This window comes from Gekko japonicus, unplaced genomic scaffold (genome assembly GCF_001447785.1).
Source record: "Gekko japonicus isolate JY-2015 unplaced genomic scaffold, Gekko_japonicus_V1.1 scaffold304, whole genome shotgun sequence".
Lineage (NCBI taxonomy): Eukaryota > Metazoa > Chordata > Lepidosauria > Squamata > Gekkonidae > Gekko > Gekko japonicus.
In genome coordinates, this window is record NW_015161960.1 from 1,258,441 (window position 1) to 1,285,304 (window position 26,864).

A 26,864-nucleotide genomic window follows, 5' to 3' on the forward strand; every position below is an offset into this window, starting at 1 on the left:
CCAGCAGCTGTGAGCCATTCAGGCTTCACCACTGGTGCTGGGGGTGGGGGGAGAAGGCTTGGCAGGCTTGGTGGACCCGCCTGCTGGGCTCACCTGCTGCCACCGCCGCCGCTTCCTCCTCCTGCAGAGCTCCTCCTGCTTCTGCAGGCCGGGAGCCATGGGGAATACTCCCCCCTCCGTATTGCGGATCCCACTTCTTGTTTCTGTATGTTTTCCATAGTGGTGCAGCTCAACTCAGTGTTTTTTGTCATTTTCTCTCAAGCTAATATACAGAGTTGCGAGTATAAAATATACTGGGATTAAAAATGCAATAAGAATATAAGGGTGGGATTAAAAATGCAATAAGAAAGACTTTGTTAAAGTAAAAACAAGCCTTGAGACATGTGTAATAAAATATACATGTAGGTTTTCATCCATTTTGAGTTCTTGGATATTCTTGTTTCATTTTATGGGGCAGAAACAGGAATCTGCTTTTGTTGCAGCATAAATAATCTAATGAGGTTTACACTATAACATAACAATTTCAGCTGTATGAGCTCTCCAGTGTTTAAAGCACCTGTCTTTCTGAATGTTGTTCATCTGACCATGTGAAAATGTTGTCATCATGTATTAACACAAAACTGCCTGTCAACTGGAGACAGTAAATACATACAAAAGGTGGAAAAAAATAAGTGGTATAATTATCTCAAGTTTATTATTTTAAACACATGGTCTGAAAAAAATACTATGCATTTCCAGTTATTGGTTCATGTTAAACAAGCTCATACATTTGGTTACTGCCAATTTCATAACAAGAGTTAAGTTCAAATCATCACAAGCTCCTGAATAACTGTCTTCAATGAGATTTGAATCAGAACATTCACTAAAGGTTTCTGTGATGGACCTTAGATTCTATTATTCCTTTGGTCATTTAGAAAACAAAACCCAGCATGATTTAGTATAGGCACTCATTTTCGAATGACTGGTTATTGATCATACAGAACATTGGAATAAAGGATTTATAAACTATTTTGTCAGTTAAGAGGAGCGTTGACAGATTTCAAGAAATCTGACTGTCTTTCTGTTCTTTATAAAATGTTTCCATATTTGCATCTTTATATTGTAGGTATACAGGTGGAAATACCAAAACTGAAAAAACCCATTTGATTACAGTGAAGATCATGATTTTAAACATTTTGATAGGTTTCAGACCCTTCATTTTTCTTCAGCAAAAAATAAACTATATGTACAAAAATGGTATTTTGAGTGTGCATGGCAGAACAAGGGATAAAATGAAGAGTGAACTGAAGTACTGTTGTCTCACAGAAAAATCCTAATTGGTGACAGTTGTGGGTGATGTATATGTGACTTCAGAGTTTCTTCCCAATCATAAGAAGCTTTTGCTGTAATGTAGGTAGTGTGAACCAGGGCAAAGGAGTATAGCGTTCCTGTGCCTCCAACCCTCTTGCAGAAGCAGAAAACAGGATTAATGAAAGCTCATTTGCTCAAATTTTATCTTCTACAGAGGTATGCTCCCTTGTATCTGGATTCCTTAAAAGAAGGATATGTATTGCTTACTGTCCCATCTTCTGTCAAGCCCACAGTCTGAATAACACCAATTATTCTTTGTAAACAAAACTCAACATGATTAACAAACCAAACAAATCCCACTGAAATTAAAAGTATTTTCACAAATTACTCCAGAAGTTCACAATGACAGGTTTGGGGTACTGTAGCTGTCATTCTTTTTAAAAAATGGAATAATGGTGTAACTTCATCTTAACATTGCCAGTGATGACTAATGCTTTATCTTGTAGCCACCCCATGTTTACTCAGTGGGCAACTGTCACCATATATTACACATTCAATGTAGAAATTTCATACAAGTGGAATGAAAATCCACTCAGGAAAAGCCTGAGACCCTTTTTAATTGGTTTCCATGTTTTTAGTTCAAAAAATTCGACATGGAAGGATGGTATCCATCTATGCATACCCATATTTGACTTAGTAACAGAAATGCAGAATTCCAGCTCTACAGGAAATCTGTATAAATAGAGATACTTCCAAACCACCCTCTGATGTTGTCATCATTCCTTCAATTATGCCCAAGACTCCAGATACAATTTCTGCTCAATTACTTTGCTCAATTATTTGTTCCTATTTTGGCCCTGGTATTGCCTGTTTTGTTTTTGGTGGGTTTTAAAATATTTTTTAAAGTGGTAACTATAGTCAGTTTTGGAACTTCCATTGCAATATCTATTGGAATTTTTTCAAGTGTAAACGGATGTATTTATTTATATATGTACTTTATTTCTACCCTGCCTTTCTTCCCAGTAGGAATCCAAAGTGACTTACATCATTCTCTTTTCCTCTATTTTGATCACCCAGTTAGCTGTCATGGCAGAGTGGAAATTCAAACCTGGGTCTCCCAGATCCAGATCCCATAGTGGCTCATTTAGTGCTCTTCCATCGTCTGGATTAGAGGCATGGACCTGTAATACACTCTTCTGTCACTTGGGTGTTAGCTGACTTCCACCACTATTTGTACTAAAATACCCCCTCTTTCTTTGTTGTGGTGTTGAAACTGCAGCCAATTCCACTTTCAAGGCAAAATGAGGTAAAATTTCATTTCATTTAATTTTTGTATAGCAACAGCAGGGATTTATTAATTTCACTCTTAAAGACATTAAATATATATTCAGTCCACAAAGCCAGGCAGAGAAAGGATTAGCTAGCGGGAATTCTTCAGTGGGGCAAGGGCCAGGTGTCTAGTTCAATTTCTACCAACAGTATTGGTGGCAACTTCAAACTGGGAGAAATCTTCCTACCATCACTATCTCTTTGAAGATGATCCATTGTGTGGGGATTACATTTTAAGCCATCAGCACTGAATCTACTTATATAGTGTTAGCATGTTGTCAACATTATGGATACCATCCATTAAGTTTTCCATCTAGCATTCAGGTAAGTTCTACAATACATTAAATACCTTGTTTGGTTTTGGGGTGATTCTTTCTGCACAGGCTGCTTCGCATTTAAAAATAAGAACTACCATTTCTGAACAAAATATTTTCCAGAATTTTCTATGAGGCATCAGCAAATTATTTAAATTGTCAGATTTCATGCAAAAATAGTATATTCTTTTAAAGTGTACATTCATTTTATTTACATAGAGATCACAGATTTGTGCTTTTCACACATGGAAAACTGAGGGTCATCATTTCAAGTTAATTTGTTTCATTCCTAGAAAACTGTTAGAGCTATTCTCTGATATATGCAATAAAAATAAAGTCCAAGGCATGAAAAAAACAATTGTACTGTTAACATTGCCAACAAAGTGCTGTAAAAATATTTACTCTGCAGAGGAACTGCTGTTTTTTTCATACAGAATATCAGGATAATTCATATTTCCGTGTAGGGTTATTCTTCAAATATGATTCAGTCCTTATGGTGATTTTTTTAAAAAAAATCCCTTCCATACTTTTTAGCTCATTTGTATTTTAATGGGAAGACTATTCTTTTAGCAGAGCATTTTCATAATGTAAAGTTATGCAATGTTCTCTTAATCTTTAGAAATGCTTGGATTTTGTTACAAAATGCCATAATTACACATTTATTAGTCCTAGGGTAAGTTTACACATGTATGTTTTCACCAGTCAGTGGCTGCAATCTGAAGTGATGTCTTTGATGTAGTGAGACAGTTACAACAGCTTTAACATCACAGATAAAACTTCTGTATTGCCAAACATCATGCTGTGGATAAAGGTCCCACATTTGACTGCAAGTCATCTAAATGATGCACATGCATGTGTCTACCAGGCTCAACTCTTCTTACAACAATGGGCACATAACTCATTAAAATGCTGTGAATTTCTTCAGTTAACAAATCTTTCTAAACATTTCTGTTCTTCTAACTAAAACATGCCAGGTTCTAGAGCACCTTCCCCAACTAGGTACTGGATGTTTTGATAATCCTGAGGAATTTCACATTACCCTTTTTAACCCGTTTTGAAGCCATTTTTGATCCGTTGTGAGTAAACTGGTATAGGGCTGCCATTTCACACATGGCTTTCCCCTTCCGGTAAAGAGCTGGATCTGAAGCAGTTTGCCATTTCAGACTGCACCGCTTTCCCCCCACCATTTTTCGCCCACGCGGGCGATCTTCGGCTTTTTTTTTTTTTTGAACATTCGCTTTATAACATTATAGCGCTATAGTGCTACAACACAACACTCCAGGCATTCCGATGGGGTTGATATAATGCTGTCGCATTATAGCGTTACACCGTTATTACGCTATAAAGCGAACGTTTAAAAAAAAAACACCCAGAGATCTCCCACGCGGGCAAAAAAAAAGGCGGGAAAAAGCACAATGGAACTGGGAGAAGAAACTGAAGACTACTTGGAAGTGGTTTACAGGTAAAATGCTTCAGCCCCATTTCCTAAACGGGACAGAAGCGTTTGTGTGTGAAATTACAAATATATTCCGGTAGGGAACCGGTTCTAAAACGATTCTGTCTGAAATGACAGACCAGAAACCGTTTGGGAACCGTTCCTCTTCTGGATTATATCGTCTGTCTGAAATTCCTCAGCCTGTCTTGTAAAGTGAAGACTGAAGAAGAACCTTTTTATTCTGATTCCAGTCCTTAATGTGCTCACCAGCTGAACCATGGTGCTTAGTGGGCTCCTGCTGTAGGCAGACATAATGTAGAGCTTCTTCAGTTACCATCAGATTACTGGAGCCACAAAAAGGTCAAGAACTTTCTTCCAATAATACATATGTGATGAACAGGTACCTTTTGAAGTTTTAAAAGCCAAAATTCTGAATTTGCATCAGTTTGGTTTCAGTGATGTTGATGCTGAGTTCCTCCTTTTTCATTATAGTATGGGATTTGGATCAGACTGAACCTTTTAGTTGATTGCTGCCCTGATTCTAAGCATTGTGCTGGTTTAACTGCCTCCTGGCATAACTTCATGGCTTGGTCCATTGGACCTGATGCCACTGGGCAAATTCATACTAGCTGGTGTTGACTGCAACAACTTTTTATAATCAAGTGATTAGTGCTGGGGCTAAAAATTCTACCCATCTTCGGTTATCTAACACTATGTTCTGTTGTGTGCCATTTGTGTAAGAATGAGTATATTCCACCACATGCATTTATATTCTAGTGCGGGCAGCCTTAAGGTCAATTTAAATTCAAATCCTTTGGCTTAACTCATTTGTGCATTCATAGGCATCCCTCTAACAACATGTTAAGTCTATGTGTGTTTACCTAGAAATATGATGTATTTCATAGGGAATAGGTACAATGGTGGAACTGTAAGGATTCATCTCATATAACATTGAAAGGCCTAAAATTCATTCCTTGGGCCATCTCCATGTTATCTTCCTGCCCAAATATTTAAACATTAATCATTAGTGTCAGAAAAAGTAAGTTTTAAATTGCTTTCATACCATTCCATGTCACTGAGTTTAATAAGACTGACTTTCAAGTATTTTCCATCTCTAGGAACAGATAGCAAGTGACAAGAAAGACAGTAATCCATCAAGCCATTGGTTCCTCACTTTGCCTTGTCACAACAGGATCTTATACTGCTTAACATCTCTAGGTTGCTCCTTTTTCCTCTTGCAAACAACAGGACCTAGTTTATGAACATTATACACACTCAGAGGCTATAGTTAGTGGGAATTGCCTTACATGGGTTCAATAAATTACTCAAGATTAAAAAGTACAACCGGGGGGGGGGGGGGCTTTTTTATTTTAAGACAAGGGTCATGATCCAGCCACTGTTAAGCCCTTTAAAGTCTTTTTAAGTTTAAAAGGGAAATGTAAAAAACACCAACAAAACTTAATTTCAGGAGTAATATAAGTTCATGGTTACTTGCCCAAAGAAAAGGGATTTGTAAATTTTTAACATTGGCTGTATTGTATCCAGCATGTTCCTACAGACTGCTTTAAAGAATTAAATGCTATTATCTGATGAACTTCTATACAGATTCAAACAAACAGTTTTTAAAACAAGTGCCAATTATACAGGGATAACATGTTAGTTTAATTTGTGTGACACTTTTCTCCATTATTTACAACTCTCATAAATGTGTATTATAAATCATCCTTTCCAAGTACTACATAAATCTTGTTTTTTGGGGAAAACCCCTTCCATATGATTTCCCATCCAAATATGAAAATCAGTGTGTTTATTATCTGCTAGAAAGCTACAGCTTGACATTCAAGTGTCAATCTAGCTACTGGCCATAGTGGAAAGGTAGAAAGAAGACACTAAATCAGATCCTCCTTCATTGTTTTGCACTGGTACTACAGAAAAAAACAGCAATAGAAAATGAGATCTTCAGGTATATAAGAATAAAATGATTCCGGTAATCCAATGACTGAGGACCTTGCAACCTTATCAACATTTGAATGTATGGCATACAGACAACAATTACACATGGACATATTTTTAAATATTTCGAAACCTTTCATAGATGTTTATCTGTAGACTTGCCACCATTGTTGTTATATTTTGCTATATTATTTTATTTTGTTTGGAGGCTGCAACTTTTTAAATGAAACCTTTACCAGCTGGGCAACTGAGAAGTTAACAGAAAAACTGAACACCCCTATTTTGTACCCACCAGAAATAACTACATCAGATATAAAATATGCAGCCTTTTCTAACCCTGATTGTTTGGAAGAGATATTAATAAATTCAGCTTTGTATAAAAACTTGTTCATTCAATTAATCTTTTTTCTTGCTTAATTCCTCAGTCAGACTTTAGACAGAATGTTCCAGGAAATGTGTGGGACATTAAAGAGCCAGCTTCGTGTAGTGGTTAAAAGTGGTGGACTCTAATCTGGAAGGCCAGGTTCGATTCCCCACTTGAAGCTAGCTGGGTGACCTTGGGCAAGTCACAGCACTCTCAACCAAAAAAAACATAGCTCACCACCTAGTGATGCCAAAAAAAGAGCAACAGCTTCAGGCAGCCAAACAATCCTTCAGGATCTCCTGGCTATTCTACACACTATACCATACGATAATTTAATTTATTTTATGAGACATTTCGATCAATAGTTTTAGTCTTTTTACCTTAGAATTTGCACTAGGCAGTTTTATAAGAAAGGAAATGAACGTTTGTCTCCACTCCCAACTGAACTGATATAGCAGCAGCTCCGTATAGGCAGGATATTGTGTAGCATACTTATGTAGATGATTTTAGAAATGATTGTGGGTCTAGTGAAAGAAGTCCAAAACTGCTTGCTTCTTTAAGAGTGGGACCTTCAACAGATGCCCCAAATTCTTCATATGGAGTAAAGTGGTACAGCCACATGGGAGTAAAAATATGACCCAGTACAACCACACTTGCAGGCCCCACTTCCAGGCAGCAACACACACGAGTATGGTAGCAATATGAAACCCCATCAGATGGCAACACCAGTCAACAGAGTCATGAATTATTGCTTCTGCATAGGTTGTTCCATCTAGAAGATTTTAAAGCATCTGAACAGGGTGTGTGTCCCAATTTCAAGCATGAAATTTCATGGCTATCCCTTTTCAGTTCTAGTAATACATTTACATAACATCCTGCTTTGGAAAGCGTTTTATCCTTCTATATGCAAATGCTTCTAAATCTTTATTTTACACCTATTTCTGAATAGTTAATGACTTATTTTATGTCCACATGGGAACGTCTAAACATTGTACATAGTCTCGAGCAAGTAGTAATTTCTGCATTGAAACACTGAACATTTATTTAGGCAAATTCTGAGATGCTGTGGGTTGGAAATGGGTCCTAAAAATATAAGAATGGCTCTTCCTAGCCTTTGTAACTCTTATACAGCAAAAGTTAATTATTAAATAGGTGCACCAGAAAGGCACCGATTTCTGTTGCCACATTTAAGAACCTTAAATGACTAAGAGAAACTTAACGTCAGCTTCTTAAAGCAATGGCCTCACAATGAGGGAATATCTCATGGCAAAAACCAGGCATTGTACCACAGCAGTCCAACCATACTATTCAAGAACTCTCAGGTTTGTTGCCTTAACATGACAGGAGGAGAGCTGGGCTTCACAGACTTGGAATCAGGCATTAGTGCCTCTGCAGTCCCTCCCTCACCTCCACCCTGCTCTAAATTTTCCTACTAAAGCTAAATACAGCTGAAGCTTGGTCTTTACTTCATTCAGATGTGCCTATACAGATGAAGCAATCCTGGAAGGTAAAGTGCTGATGGCTGGAACCCTCAGCTGTGCATGAGACCTATACAGTAATAGTAGGAAAGAAGCCACTGAGGAAGCAATGATCAATGCTCAGTTATCAAGCAAGGGGAAGCACTCTAGTGATCTACTGGAAAGACTAAGAAGTGGGGACATGGGTTAGGTAACCAATGACAAGCCAAGGTTGTCAGCAGAAGCAGCAGCTGATGCCACCATGATGGCTGGGATCAAGGAGCCCTGAAGACTGAAGAAGGGGCTGTGCTCTAGGCTCTTAACAGCTAGTAATGCATCCAACTAGCTGTTGAGACTTGGAATCTTTCCTGACTTTGAAATGGTGCAGAGCAGGAAGCTCTGTTTCAGAGCCCCATTTCTGCTCTTAACATGGCTGGAATGAAATGTTAAGAGTACAGCAGTAAAATTATGCAGTATATTTAGACTAGCTGTCATTCAGTCTTGCAGATATCTGATAGCTGCCACAACACAAATTCCCTAAAGGTAAAAAACACAGGCCTATAATGCCTTGATCATTTCACAACCCTCAATATCTGTAAGTCTAGCAATGGAGATATCCTCCCTAAGAAATACTAAGAATTCAAAGCCTATAAATTCCTAAAATATTTCTCTTAATTACATCTGAGTATTAATCCAGTATGCCCCATTAAGTCTAATATAAAGTACGTTTGAAATCAATTTTCTTTAATGAATTGATTGATCAAACTAAATTCAATTTATGTTTTGCAGAACGTAACAGCTGCCTCTTTAAGAACAATCAACAATTTCAGTTTTAAGTTCTAGATCAGGGTTTGATCATTAGTCAAAAGGACATTTGAGGTAGACTACTAGTCTCTGTCTGACGTCTCCTGGAAGAGTTCAGTGGCAGTGAGTTCTTGGCCATATATCCACTCAACCGCAACTGGAATGAAAGCCTAGGCAAGCGCAGGGAAAATGTATGAGCGCGCAGTGGCAACCTGTGGACCAGGGCAAGAACTTCCTATTTCTAAAGAGTTCATAATGTTAACCATCCACAGAGACATCTGAAAACCTTCTACATCATATTACTGAATCAATCAGGAGCTCAGACAGTGTAATATAAAACAGGCAGGTCCAATCTGCTTTACCTTCCCATTTACTAGGGAATTTCTGTGGGCATTAATGACAAATGTAAATGTAAAATACTTCAAGGAGTAGAATGTAAAGAGCTTAATGATTGTCCAGTACGTTTTTAAGCAACCTTCTAGAGCATCCATTACAATGAGAGAAACTAGAACTAGATGGTAAAGGACTCAGTGATGGTGTCCTCAGACAACAGAAAGTTCACATGAAAAGGGCAGGTGCTTCTTTATTTCAACTGCATCCTTCCGGCTTTTCACTTTGCAATATTATCCTAATATCACTACAGAGTCCATTATTCTGAAGAACCTTCCTGTGGTGTCAGATGGAGATGCTTGAATAAAGCTCTTCTATCTGTTTCTTGAAGTATTCTCTCAGCTCCGGTCTCCTAGCTTTTAATGTAGGTGTCAACAAGCCATTTTGTACAGAGAACATTTCAGAGTGGATGTAAACAGCTTTAACCTGAAAATAAATAACAACAAAAATAAGCAGTGTGTTCTTGAAAAGGACTGTGATGTTGAACAGAGTGGCATGGCTAATGCAATAACTGAAGCATAACATATTGGTTAATATGTGTTTCTTCTCCTATGAGCCCATTCCTACAAGAGTCCCATGCATTCACCTGTCTATCTTAGAATCAGGCTTTTAGTTATAATCATCATTAAAAGATCTATACTTTCCCAACATATTGGCTTTTTGACAAGGACACAGAATGTAACTTTTACTTTTTCTGGTTTTTTCCTGCATTCTCATTTAACTAACTGCCTTTAGGCTATTTTGAGTCTACACATTAACTTGCCTTCAGTCAGTCGAGAACCCGGGCTCCCTCAACTCCAATTTCCATTGCTTTTTCAATTTAGCTATACTCTTTAATAAAACACCTAACACCACTAAGGTTTCAGGAAGGTTTTGTAATCCCCCCGCCCCCCCCAAAAAAAAATTATTGACCATGAAGCAATTTAGTTACATCTATCTACAATCTTGAAACAAAGATTTGCATTATTAAGAACCAGGAAGACACAGCAGGAAATAAAATGGTCCCTGTTTTCATTTGGTATTTAATGATGCACACAAATATAAAGTCTGTAAATAGTCCTGAAAACAAATTTGCAACAGCAAAAGAGTTCTAGAATTATTCACAATCAGGAAATGCTGGGATCCTCCCACCCTTCAATTATGCATACTTTGAAACTGCAGAAATAACCAATACAAGAAAATGGTCATTTTTCACCCATTGTAGCTCTAAAGATTGCCACGTATGTTTTAATATTAAATATGTATATAGGCCCACTGCTCAGTATACTGTTTCATATAAGGGGAACCCTGATGTAATTCAGTAGAATTTATTTAAGATATTTTTCAAAGTATTAATTCTGGAAATACCTGAATGAATTTGTTTTTTGCTAAATGCAAAGTATAGAGATGAGTTTAATATGGGCTACCCTTATCTATAGACTAGCCCAATCTCATCAGATCATGGAAGCTAAGCAGGGTCAGCCCTGGGCAGTACTTGGATGAGTGATCACTAAAAAAGTCCAGGGTTTCTACACAGAGACAGACAGGGCTATTTTTGGGCAGGAACGCACAGGAATGGAGTTCTGGCTGGCTTCAGAGTTGGCCACACCCACTACAGCCAAAACCTCTGCATGCGTGTAGGCTACAGAGGGAAGGCCTGGAGAGCAAACCCACCCACCCCCGGCGACTCCGAGGCGGGCCGGCCAGGGGGGGCCTGAAGGATCCCCAGCCTGTCCAAGGGCCGGCTTCCCCGGGCTCCCGAAAGCCACGGGGTGCCCAGGCGAGCCAAGGGAAGGCAGTTTAAATTGCCTTCCCTTCAAGGGGGTGGCAAGCCAAGGGAAGGCATGGGGGTGTGGCATAAAACACTAATGAGCTGTGTTGTTAGGGGTGTGGCCTAATATGCTAGTTTCTGCTATTGGGTGTGGCCTATTATGCTAATGAGTTCCTGCTGGGCTTTTTCTACAAAAAAAGCCCTGGAGACAGACAATAGCAACCAACCTCTGTACATCTTTTGCCTTGAATGACTAAAATGGGTTTGTCTTCAGAAAGGTTTGTGTAACTATTGAGAGCACACTTTGATACTATTCTTGTTTTGGTTTTCATAGGTGCTGGGTACCATGCTGCTAATAGCTTTACAGTGGCTTTATAGCATGAAAGTCGTTTGCAGCTGTGCTGCTCCAAAATCAACAAAATACAGTTAGACCTGAAGCAGCCAATGTATGGATGTTTCAAAACATGTCACTGAGGAGCATATTATGTCTGACAGCAGACAGAGATGACAGAAGAAACGTATTGTCAGGCTGCAGGCAACAGAAAATACAGTGAAAAGGATCCAGGATCCAAGTATTAAATGTTAAAAATCTAAGACAAGTGGGATCCTCTGATGTTTAGTCATATTTCAGTGCCACATCCCATATAACCTATCAGGGATTTAGACTGATGGCTGCCTTGATTACATCCTAGTACTCTAGGAATATGTAGAAAAAGTGCTCCTATCAACATGGGAAATTGTTTAAAAACACGATGCAGAGATCAATAATGACAACACTCTCTGCTATGAGTTTATAGTCAGCAAGCTTTTGCCTTTGTTGTCTATACTCACAGCAGTTCTTCCTTGTAATTTTTAGTTTGCATGTAGGTTTCTCTTTTAAGCTCAGTATATTAACTGCACAATGTTTATGAACATAAGAACATAAGCATGTAAGAGAAGCCAATGACCTCATCTGGAATACTGTGCATTTTTTGCCTCCGTCTTCACTGTGGAAGATGAGAGGTGCTTGCCCACTCCAGAGCCGCTGAGTTCGGGAGGGGCGTTGAAAGACCTAAGTCAGATTGAGGTGACGAGAGAGGAGGTCCTAAAACTGATAGACAACTTAAAAACTGATAAATCACCAGGCCCAGATGGCATACATCCGAGAGTTCCGAGTGAACTTGTGGATCTCCTGACAAAAATATGTAATCTCTCCTTAAAATCTGCCTCCATTCCTGAGGACTGGAAGGTAGCTAATGTCACTCCCATCTTTAAAAAGGGTTCCAGAGGAGATCCGGGAAATTACAGGCCAGTCAGTCTGACGTCAATACCAGGTAAATTGGTGGAAACCATTATTAAGGAAAGAATTAGTAGGCACATAGATGAACAAAACCTATTGAGGCAGACTCAACATGGGTTCTGTAAGGGAAGATCTTGTCTCACTAACCTGTTAATGTTCTTTGAGGGGGTGAACAAACATGTGGACAAGGGGGATCCAATAGATATTGTTTACCTTGACTTCCAGAAAGCTTTTGATAAAGTTCCTCATCAAAGGCTCCTAAGTAAGCTCAAAAATCATGGGATAAAAGGACAAGTCCTTTTATGGATCAAAAACTGGCTAATTAATAGAAAACAGAGAGTGAGTATAAATGGGCAGTTCTCCCAGTGGAGGGGTGTAAGCAGTGGGGTACCACAGGGATCAGTACTTGGTCCACTGCTTTTTAACTTGTTCATTAATGATTTGGAGTTGGGAGTAAGCAGTGAAGTGGCTAAATTTGCGGATGATACGAAGTTGTTCAGGGTGGTGAAAACCAGTGAGGATTGTGAGGCACTCCAAAGGGATCTGTCAAAGTTGGGCGAGTGGGCGTCAACATGGCAAATGGGGTTCAATGTGGCCAAGTGCAAGGTGATGCACATTGGAGCCAAAAATCCTAAATATAAATACACGTTGATGGGGTCTGAACTGGCAGAGACTGATCAAGAGAGAGATCTTGGAGTTGTAGTAGATAACTCACTGAAAATGTCGAGACAGTGTGTGACTGCAATAAAGAAGGCCAATGCTATGCTGGGGATTATTAGGAAGGGTATTGTAAACAGATCAGCCAATATCATAATGCCGCTATATAAATCAATGGTGCGACCTCATCTGGAATACTGTGTGCAATTCTGGTCACCACACCTTAAAAAGGATATTATAGCTTTGGAAAAAGTGCAGAAAAGAGCAACTCGAATGATAAAAGGGTTGGAACACTTTCCCTATGAGGAAAGGTTAAGGCGCTTAGGGCTCTTTAGCTTGGAGAAACGACGACTGAGGGGTGACATGATTGAGGTTTATAAGATTATGCATGGGAAAGAGCAGGTAGAGAAAGAGGTACTTTTCTCCCTTTCTCACAATACAAGAACCCGTGGGCACTCCATGAAATTGCTGAGCGGTCGGGTTAGAACGGATAAAAGGAAGTACTTCTTCACCCAAAGAGTGATTAACACTTGGAATTCACTGCCACAGGAAGTGGTGGCAGCTACAAGCATGGACGGCTTCAAAAGGGAATTAGATAAGCATATGGAGCAGAGGTCCATCAGTGGCTATTAGCCACAAGGTATAGATAGGGACTCTGGGGCAAGTGATGCTCTGTCATCTTGGTGCTTGGGGGGGGTCAACAGTGGGAGGGCTTCTAATGTCCTGGCCCCACTGGTGGACCTCCTGATGGCACTGGTATTTCTGGCCACTGTGGGATACAGAGTGTTGGACTGGATGGGCCTTTGGCCTGATCCAACATTGGCATCTCTTATGTTCTTATGTTCTTATGTTCTCTAATCTGGGAGAACCAGGTTTGATTCCCCACTTGACTGCAATAAAGAAGGCCAATGCTATGCTGGGGATTATTAGGAAGGGTATTGAAAACAGATCAGCCAATATCATAATGCCCCTATATAAATCAATGGTGAGACCTCATTTGGAATACTGTGTGCAGTTCTGGTCACCACACCTTAAAAAGGATATTATAGCTTTGGAAAAAGTGCAGAAAAGAGCAACTCGAATGATAAAAGGGTTGGAACACTTTCCCTATGAGGAACGGTTAAGGCGCTTAGGGCTCTTTAGCTTGGAGAAACGACGACTGAGGGGTGACATGATTGAGGTTTATAAGATTATGCATGGGAAAGAGCAGGTAGAGAAAGAGGTACTTTTCTCCCTTTCTCACAATACAAGAACTCGTGGGCACTCCATGAAATTGCTGAGCGGTCAGGTTAGAACAGATAAAAGGAAGTACTTCTTCACCCAAAGAGTGATTAACACATGGAATTCACTGCCACAGGAAGTGGTGGCGGCTGCAAGCATGGACGGCTTCAAAAGGGAATTAGATAAGCATATGGAGCAGAGGTCCATCAGTGGCTATTAGCCACAAGATATAGATAGGGACTCTGGGGCAAGTGATGCTCTGTCATCTTGGTGCTTGGGGGGGGTCAACAGTGGGAGGGCTTCTAATGTCCTGGCCCCACTGGTGGACCTCCTGATGGCACTGGTATTTCTGGCCACTGTGTGATACAGAGTGTTGGACTGGATGGGCCTTTGGCCTGATCCAACATTGGCATCTCTTATGTTCTTATGTTTCTCATGCAGAATTTCAAATACCAGTTTTGGGGAAAGAAGCAAACCACATTATCCAGAATCCTACTTACAAGAGTCTCTAATAAACCTTAATGCATATAGGCATACTAAGAAATTTAAGGCATGGTTGCAGTATTAAGATATATTATTATTACTGCTTCTTACAATGACAGAAACACAATGCAAAATTATTTGAGATTAGATTTAAATGAGGATTTGATCTGTGTATCTGCATGTGTATATGGGGGGGGGAGAGAAGGGGAGGAGCATACTGCATTTGTCCATTTAAACCTTTACCAACTGGATGTCTGTAGTTCTGTTTCAAAAATATCTATGTACACGTCAAGAGGAGATTAGTCTAAGCACGGAGAACAAGCAGAAAAGCTGTATTTTCCAGGTCAGCTACAAGAATGGTAATTAAGGGCCTGAGCTGACTTCCCAATACTGTTGTCAGCTTGAGTGGAATGGCATTTTAAAACATTCATCATATTATCTCTCATAACGAGGCTTTCATTAACAATACTTTCCATACATTTTTAATACAGGTATTTTAATACACGTAAAAAGGTAGCATCAGTCTAACCACAAAATGGAATGATGTACAGGGACAGTTGTATAATGCATGATAAAATCTCTCCCTATTCATCACAAAGAGGTTGTTCAATCTGATTCTAATAATCAAAGTCACTCGTGTTCCTGGTTTACCTGTTCAAATGAATAAAGTCCGCTTTCCTTCCCTAACTGTACCATATCTTCCATTATTGCTTTCTTCAGATTCTGAAAGAGAATACAGGAAGGATCTATTTACAGTTAGGTAAGAAACTATCTTAACCAGCAATAAAAGAATCCTATTAAAATGAAAATAATTCCATATTTTAGAAATGCTTATTTGGACTCCATTGATAATCAGATATTTAAAAGAAGTTTTTAAATAAAATAAAATAAACATGAGCTTGCAAAGTATTAACATAATTGTGCTTTTACACTGTAAGGTACTAGCTAAGGCGCCGGTACTATAATTCTTCATACAGAATGACCTGAAAAGTCTCCTTGGCTTGTATTGCAGCCCGTGACTGTAGTGGTTAGAGTATCAGACTAGGATCTGGGAAACCAAGGAAATCCAAACTGAAATCTGCTGGGTTACTCTAGGCCAGTCACTCTCCAGCCTCTCCCAGGTCACAAGGTTATTATGAGGAGTGGGGAACAATGCACATCACCCTAACCTGCATGGAAGAAGTGCAGAATAAAAATGTACTAAATAAATATGTCCACGTATGTCCACTGGAGGTTTAAATTCTTCTTTTGGCATGTCACCTTGGTTCTGGTTTTCAGAGTTCTAAATACTTTCTGATACATTTGGATTTCCATTAAATCCCACTTTTGTACTGAACACACTTATTAAAAAACATTCCAAAGACAGCAAATGCTATATTGTATCATTGCATCTCATGGATATTGTTCCTGTGAATTCATTTCTCCCCCCATCTCAATAATGGATTACTAATTAGTGGCAGGAAACACTACTCAGCCACTCAACAGACATCAATCCCCTCAGCCCAGGTGGCACTGGCCTTGCCTGACCTTGGCCCACTCAGGTGGAGTAGATTTACTAGTTAGCACTGCAGTTGGCCATCTTGCATAGAACTTACATTGGGAAACATTTCTGTTTTATTTATTTATTTAAACTATTTTTTATGCTGCCTTTGCACCCAATTCGGGTCCACAAGGCAGCAAATGTAGAAAACATTAAAACATTTAAGCAATTAATAGCACAGTTAAAATTATAAAACAATTCAATTAAAAACACATTTCGATAGCAGCTACCATTCAGATTGGCACATTGGGACTTACCATGAAGGTCCATTCTCCTTCAAAGTGACTAGGAGACCCAGATGTGTGGGGAACTCCCTTCCCTCCACTTTTGGCAGCAGGAAATACAGCTTTATTGTTCCGGAGGGGAGGAGTTCCCCCATCTCCCCTTCAGTCCGGACACTTTTGTAGGTCCCCTGGCACATGACGTAATCTGAAAAACTTAGCAAACACAGCAACACAATCCAACCCAGACTAACAACTAGGTCGGTCACTTGATCAGGGAACTTCTCTCTTTTTCTATAACATCTCTGTCCTTCTGCACCATTATGTTTCACTTCCCTTGGGGGGGGGACGGGTCTCCTAGTCACTTCCAAGGAGAATGGACCTTCACGGTAAGTACCAATGTGCCATTCTCCCTTGGAAGGATTAGGAGATCCGGATGTGTGGAGATGTAACAAAGCATACTGTCTCCAGGGTGGGTAAAAAGCCTCAACACCTTTAACCCTCTTGCATTATCTGCTGCAGGACTCAGTGGCCTCAGTAGTCAAAGATGTCCACTAGACTACCTTGTAGGGCACATGAAGGTAGGACTGGGCCAAATAACCATCCTACATATCTCCTCTGTGGAATTATATTCCAGGGCTGTGGAAGTCCTAACAAATTAGGCTGAATACCCTCGAGGGGAGGGATCTTGGCTGCTTGGAAAGTTAATAGGATACATTGCTTCAGCCACCTACTCAGTGTAGTCTTGGTTACCCTCTTACCCTTATTGGGGTGACCAATGCCCCAAAGAGCCAATCAGACCTAGGCCACCGTTTAGCTCTAAATATATGTATGCAAAGAGCCCTATGAGAGAGTAGCCATCCCTACTCTTTTTAGTGTGACAGATTAGGACAAAGGTAGGGAGGAAGATCTCCTCAGATTGGTGGAACATGCGAGTTAATCTTGGTCAGTCGTAAAAATCACCATGTCCCGATGGAACACACACAGGACCTTTCTGATAGAGAGGGCTCCTATTGATAAGACCCTGTGGGCTGAAGTCACCAAGACCAGGAAAAATCATTGCCTTCAAAGAACCTCAAGAAGGGGCTCAAATGGATCACAAGTCAGGGCCTTAATGGTCAAGTTAAGCCTCCAAGTCAGAAATCTGTGTACTGTAGGAAGATGGGAGAGGAGAAGCTCCCTATTAAAAATCTCTTAATCAGCATATGTGAGGGGACTGGGTGACCATCACACTCTGATAGGGTGGTGGCTAGAACTGTCAATCCTCTTTTTATAGTATTGGGGCACAGACCCCTGTCAGACTAAGAAAGGCAATATGTTCTTCAGAGTTGGGTTCAAATTATCCATGCAACTACTAGTGCACCAGCACTGGAGGCTTGCCGGGAAAACATCAAAGATTATGTTAGTGGACGTACCACTGGCAGTTGGAACAGTCTGAAATCACCTTGTCTGAGTGCAGTAAATGATTTAGGATCTGCAATCAAGAACCAGGTGGTTAACTTGAAACTCCTGCGACTTGAAGAACAACTGACCCCTGCTTCAGGAGAACCACTGAAACTGGAAAAGTTCAATGTTCCCCCTTTAAGCAGACCCATCAGACCCAGGATCCAGAGTCTTCTGGACCAAAAAAGGGAGAAACACCAACAACTTGTATACCCATTTCCTTCACCTTGCAAAGACATCGATGGAGAGCTGATATCAGAGGAAATGCATAGAGAAAGCCCTCTGGCTAGGACTGGAGGAAAGCATTTATTTCTTCTGCCTTTGGACAGAGGTACTGGTGGCAGACCAATGCCTTCAGAGACCTATCCGGGAAGCTAATCCATTTCTCTGTTGGCCAATTCCTGAATGTAATCTGCCCTTATGTTTTGTAGGTGAAGTTCTGAACACCCCATGACCCTTGAAGCTTGCACTAAAGGCTTCTCAACCTGGTGCCCCCCTGGGTGCACACATGGGCCTTGGCTGACACATTGCTGGTTCAGATGCCCACAGATGAGGATTTGATGGTTGAAGGGAAAATGATGAAGGGCCAAGGAAAAGGTCTGCAACTATGGCCAATTTCTTGGTTTGGAGCGATCCTGGAGGGACCAATTCCCTTGTATATGAATTAACTCCATGTGAGCTCCCCATCCCCCGAGGTTGACATCATCATTGCCACCAGCTCTGGTGCAGGAAGAATGCATTTGCCTCTCAAAAGGCTGGAGGGGTTCGACCACCAAATTAAGATGATCTCGCTTGTTTGAAACTGGAATTTTCCAATGACATTTCACTAAAACTGACGTCTGCCAGGGAAGAATTAGCCAGTGCAGATCTCTCAAGTGTGTTCTTGCCCATGGGACCATCTTGATGGTAGAGATCATGTGGCCCAAGGGGGCCCAAAAGGAACACGATTCTCAAGGTAAGCTGAGATGGAACTCACTGAGCCTAGGCAGTTATTGCCTGTGCCTAGTCTGGTGGAAGGAAAAGTTTTCCCTCCGATGCTCCTATCACCGCCCCCAAAGTGAGTTAATAGTAGAGTGTGAGACAAATGGCTCTTCTCAAAGTCAATCATGAACCCATGTCACCAAAGAAGGATTAGTGTTCTGTGCAGGTCCTCAGCACTGTCCTCTGTGGAGGGCCTGCTCAGATGAAGGTCATCCAGTGAAAGGTAAACAGTGGCCACTAATGATACCATCGATTTGGTGAAGGATCTGGGAGCCAATGCCAGACCAAAAATGGCATGGCCCGAAAACTTCCAAAACAGAGGTCAACCTTGGAATGTAAAGATATATCTCAGTGAGGTCTATGAAAAAAAAAGAAACGCCCCTGTTCAGAATTTTTACAATGGATTAAAGAGTTCTTATCCAGAACTGAAGGAGCTTCAGTGACTAGTTCAGAAACTGGGGCCAAGAATGGGTTGCCATTTCCTGTTCCTCTTCAGAACCATGAAAATTACTGAGTATAGACCTAAACCACACTGATTTGAGGTCACTGATTCTATGGCCCTTAACTCCTGAAGATGTCAGAGCTTGAAGAACTCACTGAAAACATTATCTGTAGGAACCTTCTCAGAGGTGGTGAGGCGAGCTCTAGTTGAAGTTCCAAGAAAACTGCCCAGAGGACCCACTGATGCTGAACATACTGTACCCACTGAATGTCAAATTCTTGCAGCTGACTTCCCACCCCCTTAGGAAAGGCATCAGCTCTAACTGGGCAACCCGCTTTACCCTTGGAGGGTCCAATATTGCCTGAGTGGGAACTAGACGATGAAGGAAGGTTGGTAGTGATTCCAGGAAAATGTGCTATAGACCTGGGGGGGGGGAGGTTCCCCTAGAAGGCCCAAATGCCCTAAAGATCACAGAGGAAGAGCTCAAACGTCTGGATCCTCTCCTGGAGATCCTATGGTCTGAGGGTGGGAGGACCTTCTTCTTCTGTTTTGTCTCAATTAGAATACCTTCTAGCTTGTCCCCGAAGAGCATGTAACCATTGAAGGGGTAAGATGCCACTATGGCCTTGGCTGAAGCTTCCATCAACCAGTTTCTCAGCCAAGGGTGTGCTTGGCGACCACAGTAGCACCAATGGCCCTTGCCGAACCGCACAGTGACCAAGGTAGTATCAGCTACAAAAGCCATGATCTCCTCTGCCCTTTGGGGGTGCATCAGAAACCTTTCTCTGCATCTTGCACAGCCAAAGGAATGATGTACAGGCTAAAAAGGCACTAAGCCTCTGAAGCCTAGAGAGGGCACTGGTCTCACGGGCTCAGTGGTCAGGGCTGTGTTGCTCCCATGGACTGCAGCCTCTTCCCATGGCCCTCCCCCCTTCTATGGGGCAGTCTGATTTGAACGCCATATTGGCCACAGTAGCATCCAAGCCGGGATACCTAGGAGTTAGTCTGTTGAAGCTGGGCAGGAATGACACTTCTTAGCCTGAGCCACCTGAAACCTGGAGTGAATAGGCCCATCCTATTCATTTCTCAGTACCTGGCCAGATACCTCAAGGAATGGCAAGATAGAGTCCACCACTAGAGCTGGCCATAACCTCCTAGACCAGGAACTCCTTCCTCCTGGTGTGGAAGATCCACCACAGGACTAGAAAGTTTTGGGAACTTTAGAGCAGGAGCAAAAGATGGAGGAAGACCTCAGTGGCAAAAGGCTTCTTGGGCTTGAGAGTGGGGAGTGATCTGACCTTCACTTCTTTTCAGACAGGTCAGGGTTACTATGAGAGACAGCAGGGGAATTATTGAAATTTGGTGAATGATCTACTTGTGAGTAATGTGATGGTTTACTCATAACATGTAATGATCAATGTCCCCAACTCTAAAGGGCAGCTTCTTGTGCTGCTTAATACTACTGGATTGCCCCCATGGGGGGAGGTGGGAGTACTGGCGCTTGTGGCTGCTGCAATCCCTTCTGCCCATAGCCCCTTCTATAAAAGGTTCCAACCACTGTTGGCAGCCCCCTGGCATCTCTGGGGGGAGTGGGTTAGAGTATTCCTGCTCCAATTCCGATGGCACTTTGCACAGCCCTAATGCAGAGGAGAAAGGCGTGGTCACATTCTGGTGGAAAGAAACAGCGCCCATCCTCTGACACTCACTGTCATCTCATGCCTTACTTGCTCATTCGCAGAGAAGAATGATTTTGGAAGAGTTCAATGTCCCAATATAGGGCCCCGGGAGCTCTGCTGGGCACATAATACCTCCTGCAGCCCAGAGGATGGAAGATCCCGCTGGTGGCTCCATTGCCCAGCTCCCCTATTGTTTCCATGCAGTGCTACAAAGCTGCAAATCCCCTGGGCTCTCCTGAGCCAAAGCCTGTTGGCTTAATGGCTTTGTGAGATGGGGGGATCACTGAAGATAAAGAAAATGACTGTACATCAAGACACTGGACTTCAAAGAGAGCTTTGAAAATGAAAGCACTTAGGGAGCTCTCTCCAAACGCTGCCTTCGCATAGGCAGGAAGGGAAGAATGAATGGGAGATCGGGGAACTCCTCCCTTCCAGAACAATAAAGCTGGACTTCCTGCTGCCAAAAGTGGAGGAAAGGGAGTTCCCCACACAACTGGGTTTCCTAGTCCTTCCAAGGGAGAATAACATTGCAAAGATGATGTTCTAGAACATCCATGGTCAATATTTAGAAACTTTGTTGTTGTTTCCCCTGGACCTGTACTGCCAAAGAAATCCCATAGTTTGTCTGTGAAAATGCAAGCTTGCCATGCAAAAGACATAGTGAAAGGCCACTGATGGGGGTGGGGTAAGGGACAATATACTGTACTATCTCCTCATATAATGCAGCACTGTGCTTATCTGGTGGGTGATTCCCAATAAACATTCCACCCCTGACACTGAGTATTCGCTTATCCTCTAGAACTTACCTTACTAAACAACTTCCTCTAGTACTGGCTACTGTTGTCCCCTAAAAAGTGCACTAATTATAATTTGAATCTACATTTGTTTATCGTATTTTTTTTAAAAAAAGTAGTATTCTTGTGTGTTTATGATGCAGATGTGCTTGCAGGCAAAAAAAATCAAAACAAAAACATACCACATTTTTACAGAGCTCTGCGTACGTTCCATCGAAACCCTTTTTCTTGGCCCAACCTGGCATGACTTCAGCATCAGGTACCACAATTCCCACCAAGAAGGCCTGCAACAAGGGAGATAAAAGCGGAGCCATATTAATTTATCAGACAGCAGCCCAGCTTGATCACTTGCACTTCCCCGTGCTCTGCTTCTTAAGATGAATGCCACCACCATTCTTTGCCCTTTGCTCCCATTCTCCAAAACTACTACAGCAGCTCCCACTTATCACCCCAGCCAGATCACCTAGTGTGCATGTTTGTGAGGCCATGTGTGTTAGGAGGGCATCGAGAACAAGACAAAGGGCCCTCCTCTGTTCCCCTGCTAACTTCTGATAACAGTTTCCTTATAAAGGATTCTGCAAAAAGATTATAGACTTTCCCCCCACAATCCTTCCCTTTTAAGAACCATCTGGATGTTGGCTTCAGAAATTGCAGTGGCAAAATCTGAATGAGTGTGTGCTGTTTGTACACAGCAATGTGCTCATTCCAGGCAGACAGACACTACAGAATGTACAGATGAATAATTAACAACGTCCTGAGCACCATTAGCTGATAGCCTGCTTTGTATTCCAGAATGCCACATGCCCAGGGCAATGACAGAATGCAAGCTGGTAAACGCTCCTCCCACTAAATTGTCTCTCTAGGAACAGAAAGGACTTTCTGGGCAGATGACTGACATCAGCAGCAGTCTTTGTCAATTTTGCACATTACAGTGAACGCACAAATGACACAATTACAAGTGCGTACATGCTGAACTTATACATTTTTATGCAAGATGAGGCACAATAATGATGCATTCACTTCTTCAGACACACATACAACTAAGCAAAACACTGTAGCATAAAAGTAGCATAAAAAGTGAAGCCATCTGAAAGTAAAATACAGATAACTCCTGTTTTCCCCCCAAAATTCATCTCCCAGGAAGCTGCACTTGAGGCATTAAAATTACAAAAGTGGTTTCTAACACCTGACCAAATTGCAAGAGAAAAGTGTAAAAACACACAATGTTACCTGTAAGCTATCTCCATGTACATATATCTGGGCCACAGGCTCACTACGAATGTAGATATTCTCAATTTTTTCTGGAGCAATGTATTCTCCCTGAGCCAGTTTAAAAATATGTTTTTTCCGATCAATTATTTTAAGTGTACCATTCTGTCAGTAGGAAAAAAATATTAAAGTGAAAATAATGTCACTATGATAGGCAGGCCTATTAAAAGCTACAAGTCAGTTGCCCTGCACAGCACTTTAGGACATTCCACTATAAAGGGAGTCTTTTGGTAACTTCTCCCTGCTGGCACCTGAAAGGCCAGTAAGAGAAAATGGAGGCCATGGGGAGGGGCACACATTAGTACTGCAGCAGGATGTGATGTCACTTGCAGGAAAACCTGGAAGTGACTTCATGGGATGCTCTAGAATCTGCAGTTTTTGCAAATCCTAGAGCATGGGGGGGGGATAATTTCAAAAAATAAATAAATCCCATGACACCACTTTTGGTTTCCAATAAGTGATGTCAGTGCACTCGCATAATACTAGCGCACTAGTCCCCACTCCTAAAATGCTGCTGGAGGTTACCAGCTGTGGCTTGGAAACCCTACAAGCACATATCCACACCCCAGAGACCATATGGCCCTGCTGCCATGCAACCCCCCCCCCCACACACACACAAATAGTACTGTGTTAAAGGAGCAGTGATTGCATTCCTTGCTAGGAAACAGTTTAAATGTTAGTAATCTGCCAAACAAGGAGTAGAACTACAATAAATTTAATGCAGGATTTACAAGGGAAATGAAGTCAATTCCTGTTATTTCTAAAATCCATTAGAAGGGAGAAAGATTTATGATCTTTAGATTTATTTATTTAACCTACAACATTCATATACTGTCTCCCAAAGAAGATGCAACAATCTTGTGAGGTAGGTTAAGCTCATATAAGCCACTCAGAAAACTATACTGACCATCAGTGAAAGGATTCTCTTGTTCAAATATGACATTCTACCCACTACGTAACACAGCCTCTCAGCATAGTTCAGTATCACACCCACTATACTCTTAGTGTATCAGTTGCTCACAAATTTAACATTCATGTCAACATCCAACTGATTTATTATAACTTACGTGTCCTAGAAAGGTCAATTTCAGAATATGTAGTTTGTAAATGGAACCTCTGTACAATATTTTACATGCAATGCTAGCAGATATTCAGTACTTACCGACAACCACTTTCCAACATCCCCTGTATGAAGCCATCCATCCTTGTCTAATGCTTCAGCTGTTCTTTCTCTGTCTTTCAGGTAGCCCTTGAAAACATTGGGACCTTTCACACAGATCTGCAAGATGGATCAGTTTTTTGTAATCTCTGCATTGAGGCTCTGTTCTCAGAATAAATGTATGCTACTACAACTGCAGTTACACATGATTCTGTACCATAATGAGTATGTGTGAGTCAGCCTTGGGAGAGGCTGATGCTGCCACATTCTGAAGTCTTAATAATAATCAGTTGTCCTGGAAAACTGGCATGTAACTGCCAGCAGACCTATTTTTGAAACAGTTTTAAGAACATAAGAGAAGCCAATGTTGGGTCAGGCCAATGGCCCATCCAGTCCAACACTCTATCACACAGTGGCCAAAAATACCAGGTATCGTTTCCAGTACTATACTATGATCAGCTGCACATATATGTGAATGACACAACTGGGGTACACCAAAAAAGGTCTATACATACATGCAGATTCAGAGTGACTTTCTTGCATTCTCAGCACTACATCTGTCTGCCCTGTGAAGCATCTATATTTTGCCCTTTGTACATGCAAACAATGAGTAATGTCATGATGTCTGATTATGAGTCTATTATACTGGTCTTTACTGCATTCTTTTAAAATTCTATAACCTGCCTTGAGTCTTAATGAGAAAGGCAGATGATAAATGAAGCAAATCACATAACAAACTAAATGCCTCCCTATTATACATGACATATAGTTAAAAACCAAAGGCTTCTCCCACACCTCTGCAGTGGTGCAAAGAGTAGTCTGGGATAGGTGGAGGTGTGTCACAGAAAGGGTATTCTCTGTGGTGGCACCCTCCCTGAAGAATTGTCTCCCTTCTCAGATTCACCTACACAAATATGTTTTAAGTGCCAGGCAGCTCTGAATCAAATACAGGGGCTACCGCTTTCTGGAATTTATGGTTTCACCGCTGGTTTTATCATTTCTGGTTTTTATATTGGACATTTACGGTTCTTCTGGGCCTGGACTGCTGTGAGTGCTTTTACAGCAGAAAAAGATAACATTTATCTTAAGTAGCTAAATAGCTGCAGGATGCTACTCTTGACTAACAGAACAAGTTCTATACTATTCCCAACTCCTGGCATCTCACTACAAGAATACTGTGTAGAAGACAGGCTGAAGGTGGGCATTTATGGCTGGGTAGAGACAGAGTTGCGGTGGCTCAAGGGGTTAAGACGCTGAACTGCAGGCTGTGGAAGGTCAGAGTTGCCGCATGATGGAGTGAGCTCCCATCTCTAGTTCCAGCTCCTGCCATCCTAGCAGTTGGAAAGCAAGAAATTGCAAGTAGATAAATAGGTACCACTTCAGTGGGAAGGTAACAGCGTTCCGTGCGCCTTGGTGTTTAGTCATGCCGGCCACATGACCACGGAAACGTCTTCAGACAGCGCTGGCTCTTCGGCTTTGAAACAGAGATGAGCACCGCAACCCTAGAGTCGGACTTGACTGGCTTTCGAGGAAGGGAACCTTTACCTTTACCTTTAGAGACAGGGAGAAGCAAAGATGATATGGGGCAACTGGGCCCAGCACTTGCTGTCAGCCACTCAGCTCTCAAGCAGCTTCCTGCAGCCTGCTGTAGAGGTTAGCCCATCATGGAATGGATGGGGCACACAGACCTGCTGGCTGCAGGCTTGTCTCTGGCACATCGCTCAGATTGGAAGAAGCCGGTAGGAGAGGTGCTTGACATTCAGCAAATCTCTCTCAGGAAAGAGAATCGCCATGAAGCATCTCACTGCAAGAAGACTGTGTATAGTTTTCTGTCTCTCAGATGGGTCTAAAAAGCTATTAGAATGCCATATAGCTATGCAATCCTGTTGATTCTAGAGATTGTTAGTACTATGGAGCACTGATATTAGACTATTATAAGGACTGTACGAAAGGACTTTTTGCTCTGTTGACTTACATATTTGGAACAAAAGCAACCCTTTCATTCCTTGCTTATTGATAATATCATAGATCAATATACCTCAGTATACAAGAACCATGCATCCTGACCCTCACAATGAGTCATTGCTTTTTATAAGGTACAAATCAAGTAGCAAAGAGAGCATCAACTACTTGATAAAATACCTCTCCTTCTCCTTTGGAAGCAAAATAATTCAGTTCTTCAACATCCACTAGCTTGATCAAATTACAGGGCAAAGGTGCTCCCACATGACCTACAAACCACAAAGAGACAACTGTCTTTTAAAAAAGAGTAACAGGCATAACAATAAAAATGAAATAAACTCAGCAAATTATTGAGCATGTTACACAGTTATCTGAGCATTGTTGAATTAGCAATTTTTATTTTATTGGCATATTTTCTTCAGTGAAAAGTGTTGGAGGAAGCAGTACATAAACCCAAGGTCTGCTCCTCAGCTTTCCCTCAGGCCGATCCCATGGAAAAACAAAATCCAAACAGGGCCACAATTTAACATGCTCATTAAAACAAGGATGCAAAGAAATTATATGTGTATAGATTAGAAGCTTGCATCCCAATAAAGTTCTGTTTAATGTTAGCATTCTTTCAGCTGCTATTGTAGAAGAGACAAGACACTC

General features: G+C 41.3%; 1 protein-coding gene across 5 annotated transcripts in view; it reads right to left on the reverse strand.

Moving 5' to 3' along the window:
- Nucleotides 1-9,621: 9,621 nt before the first annotated feature.
- Nucleotides 9,622-26,864, reverse strand: part of ACSL6 (acyl-CoA synthetase long-chain family member 6) — a 61,501-nt gene continuing 44,258 nt past the window's right edge. For all 5 annotated transcript variants that reach the window (XM_015429537.1, XM_015429538.1, XM_015429536.1 and 2 more), the window contains exons 15-20: nucleotides 26,394-26,482; nucleotides 24,255-24,371; nucleotides 23,054-23,197; nucleotides 22,006-22,107; nucleotides 15,378-15,449; nucleotides 9,622-9,762 (exon numbers count right to left, since the gene is read on the reverse strand). In XM_015429537.1, the coding sequence (XP_015285023.1) occupies nucleotides 9,622-9,762; nucleotides 15,378-15,449; nucleotides 22,006-22,107; nucleotides 23,054-23,197; nucleotides 24,255-24,371; nucleotides 26,394-26,482 (665 nt within the window). The remainder of the gene's footprint in view (nucleotides 9,763-15,377; nucleotides 15,450-22,005; nucleotides 22,108-23,053; nucleotides 23,198-24,254; nucleotides 24,372-26,393; nucleotides 26,483-26,864) is intronic.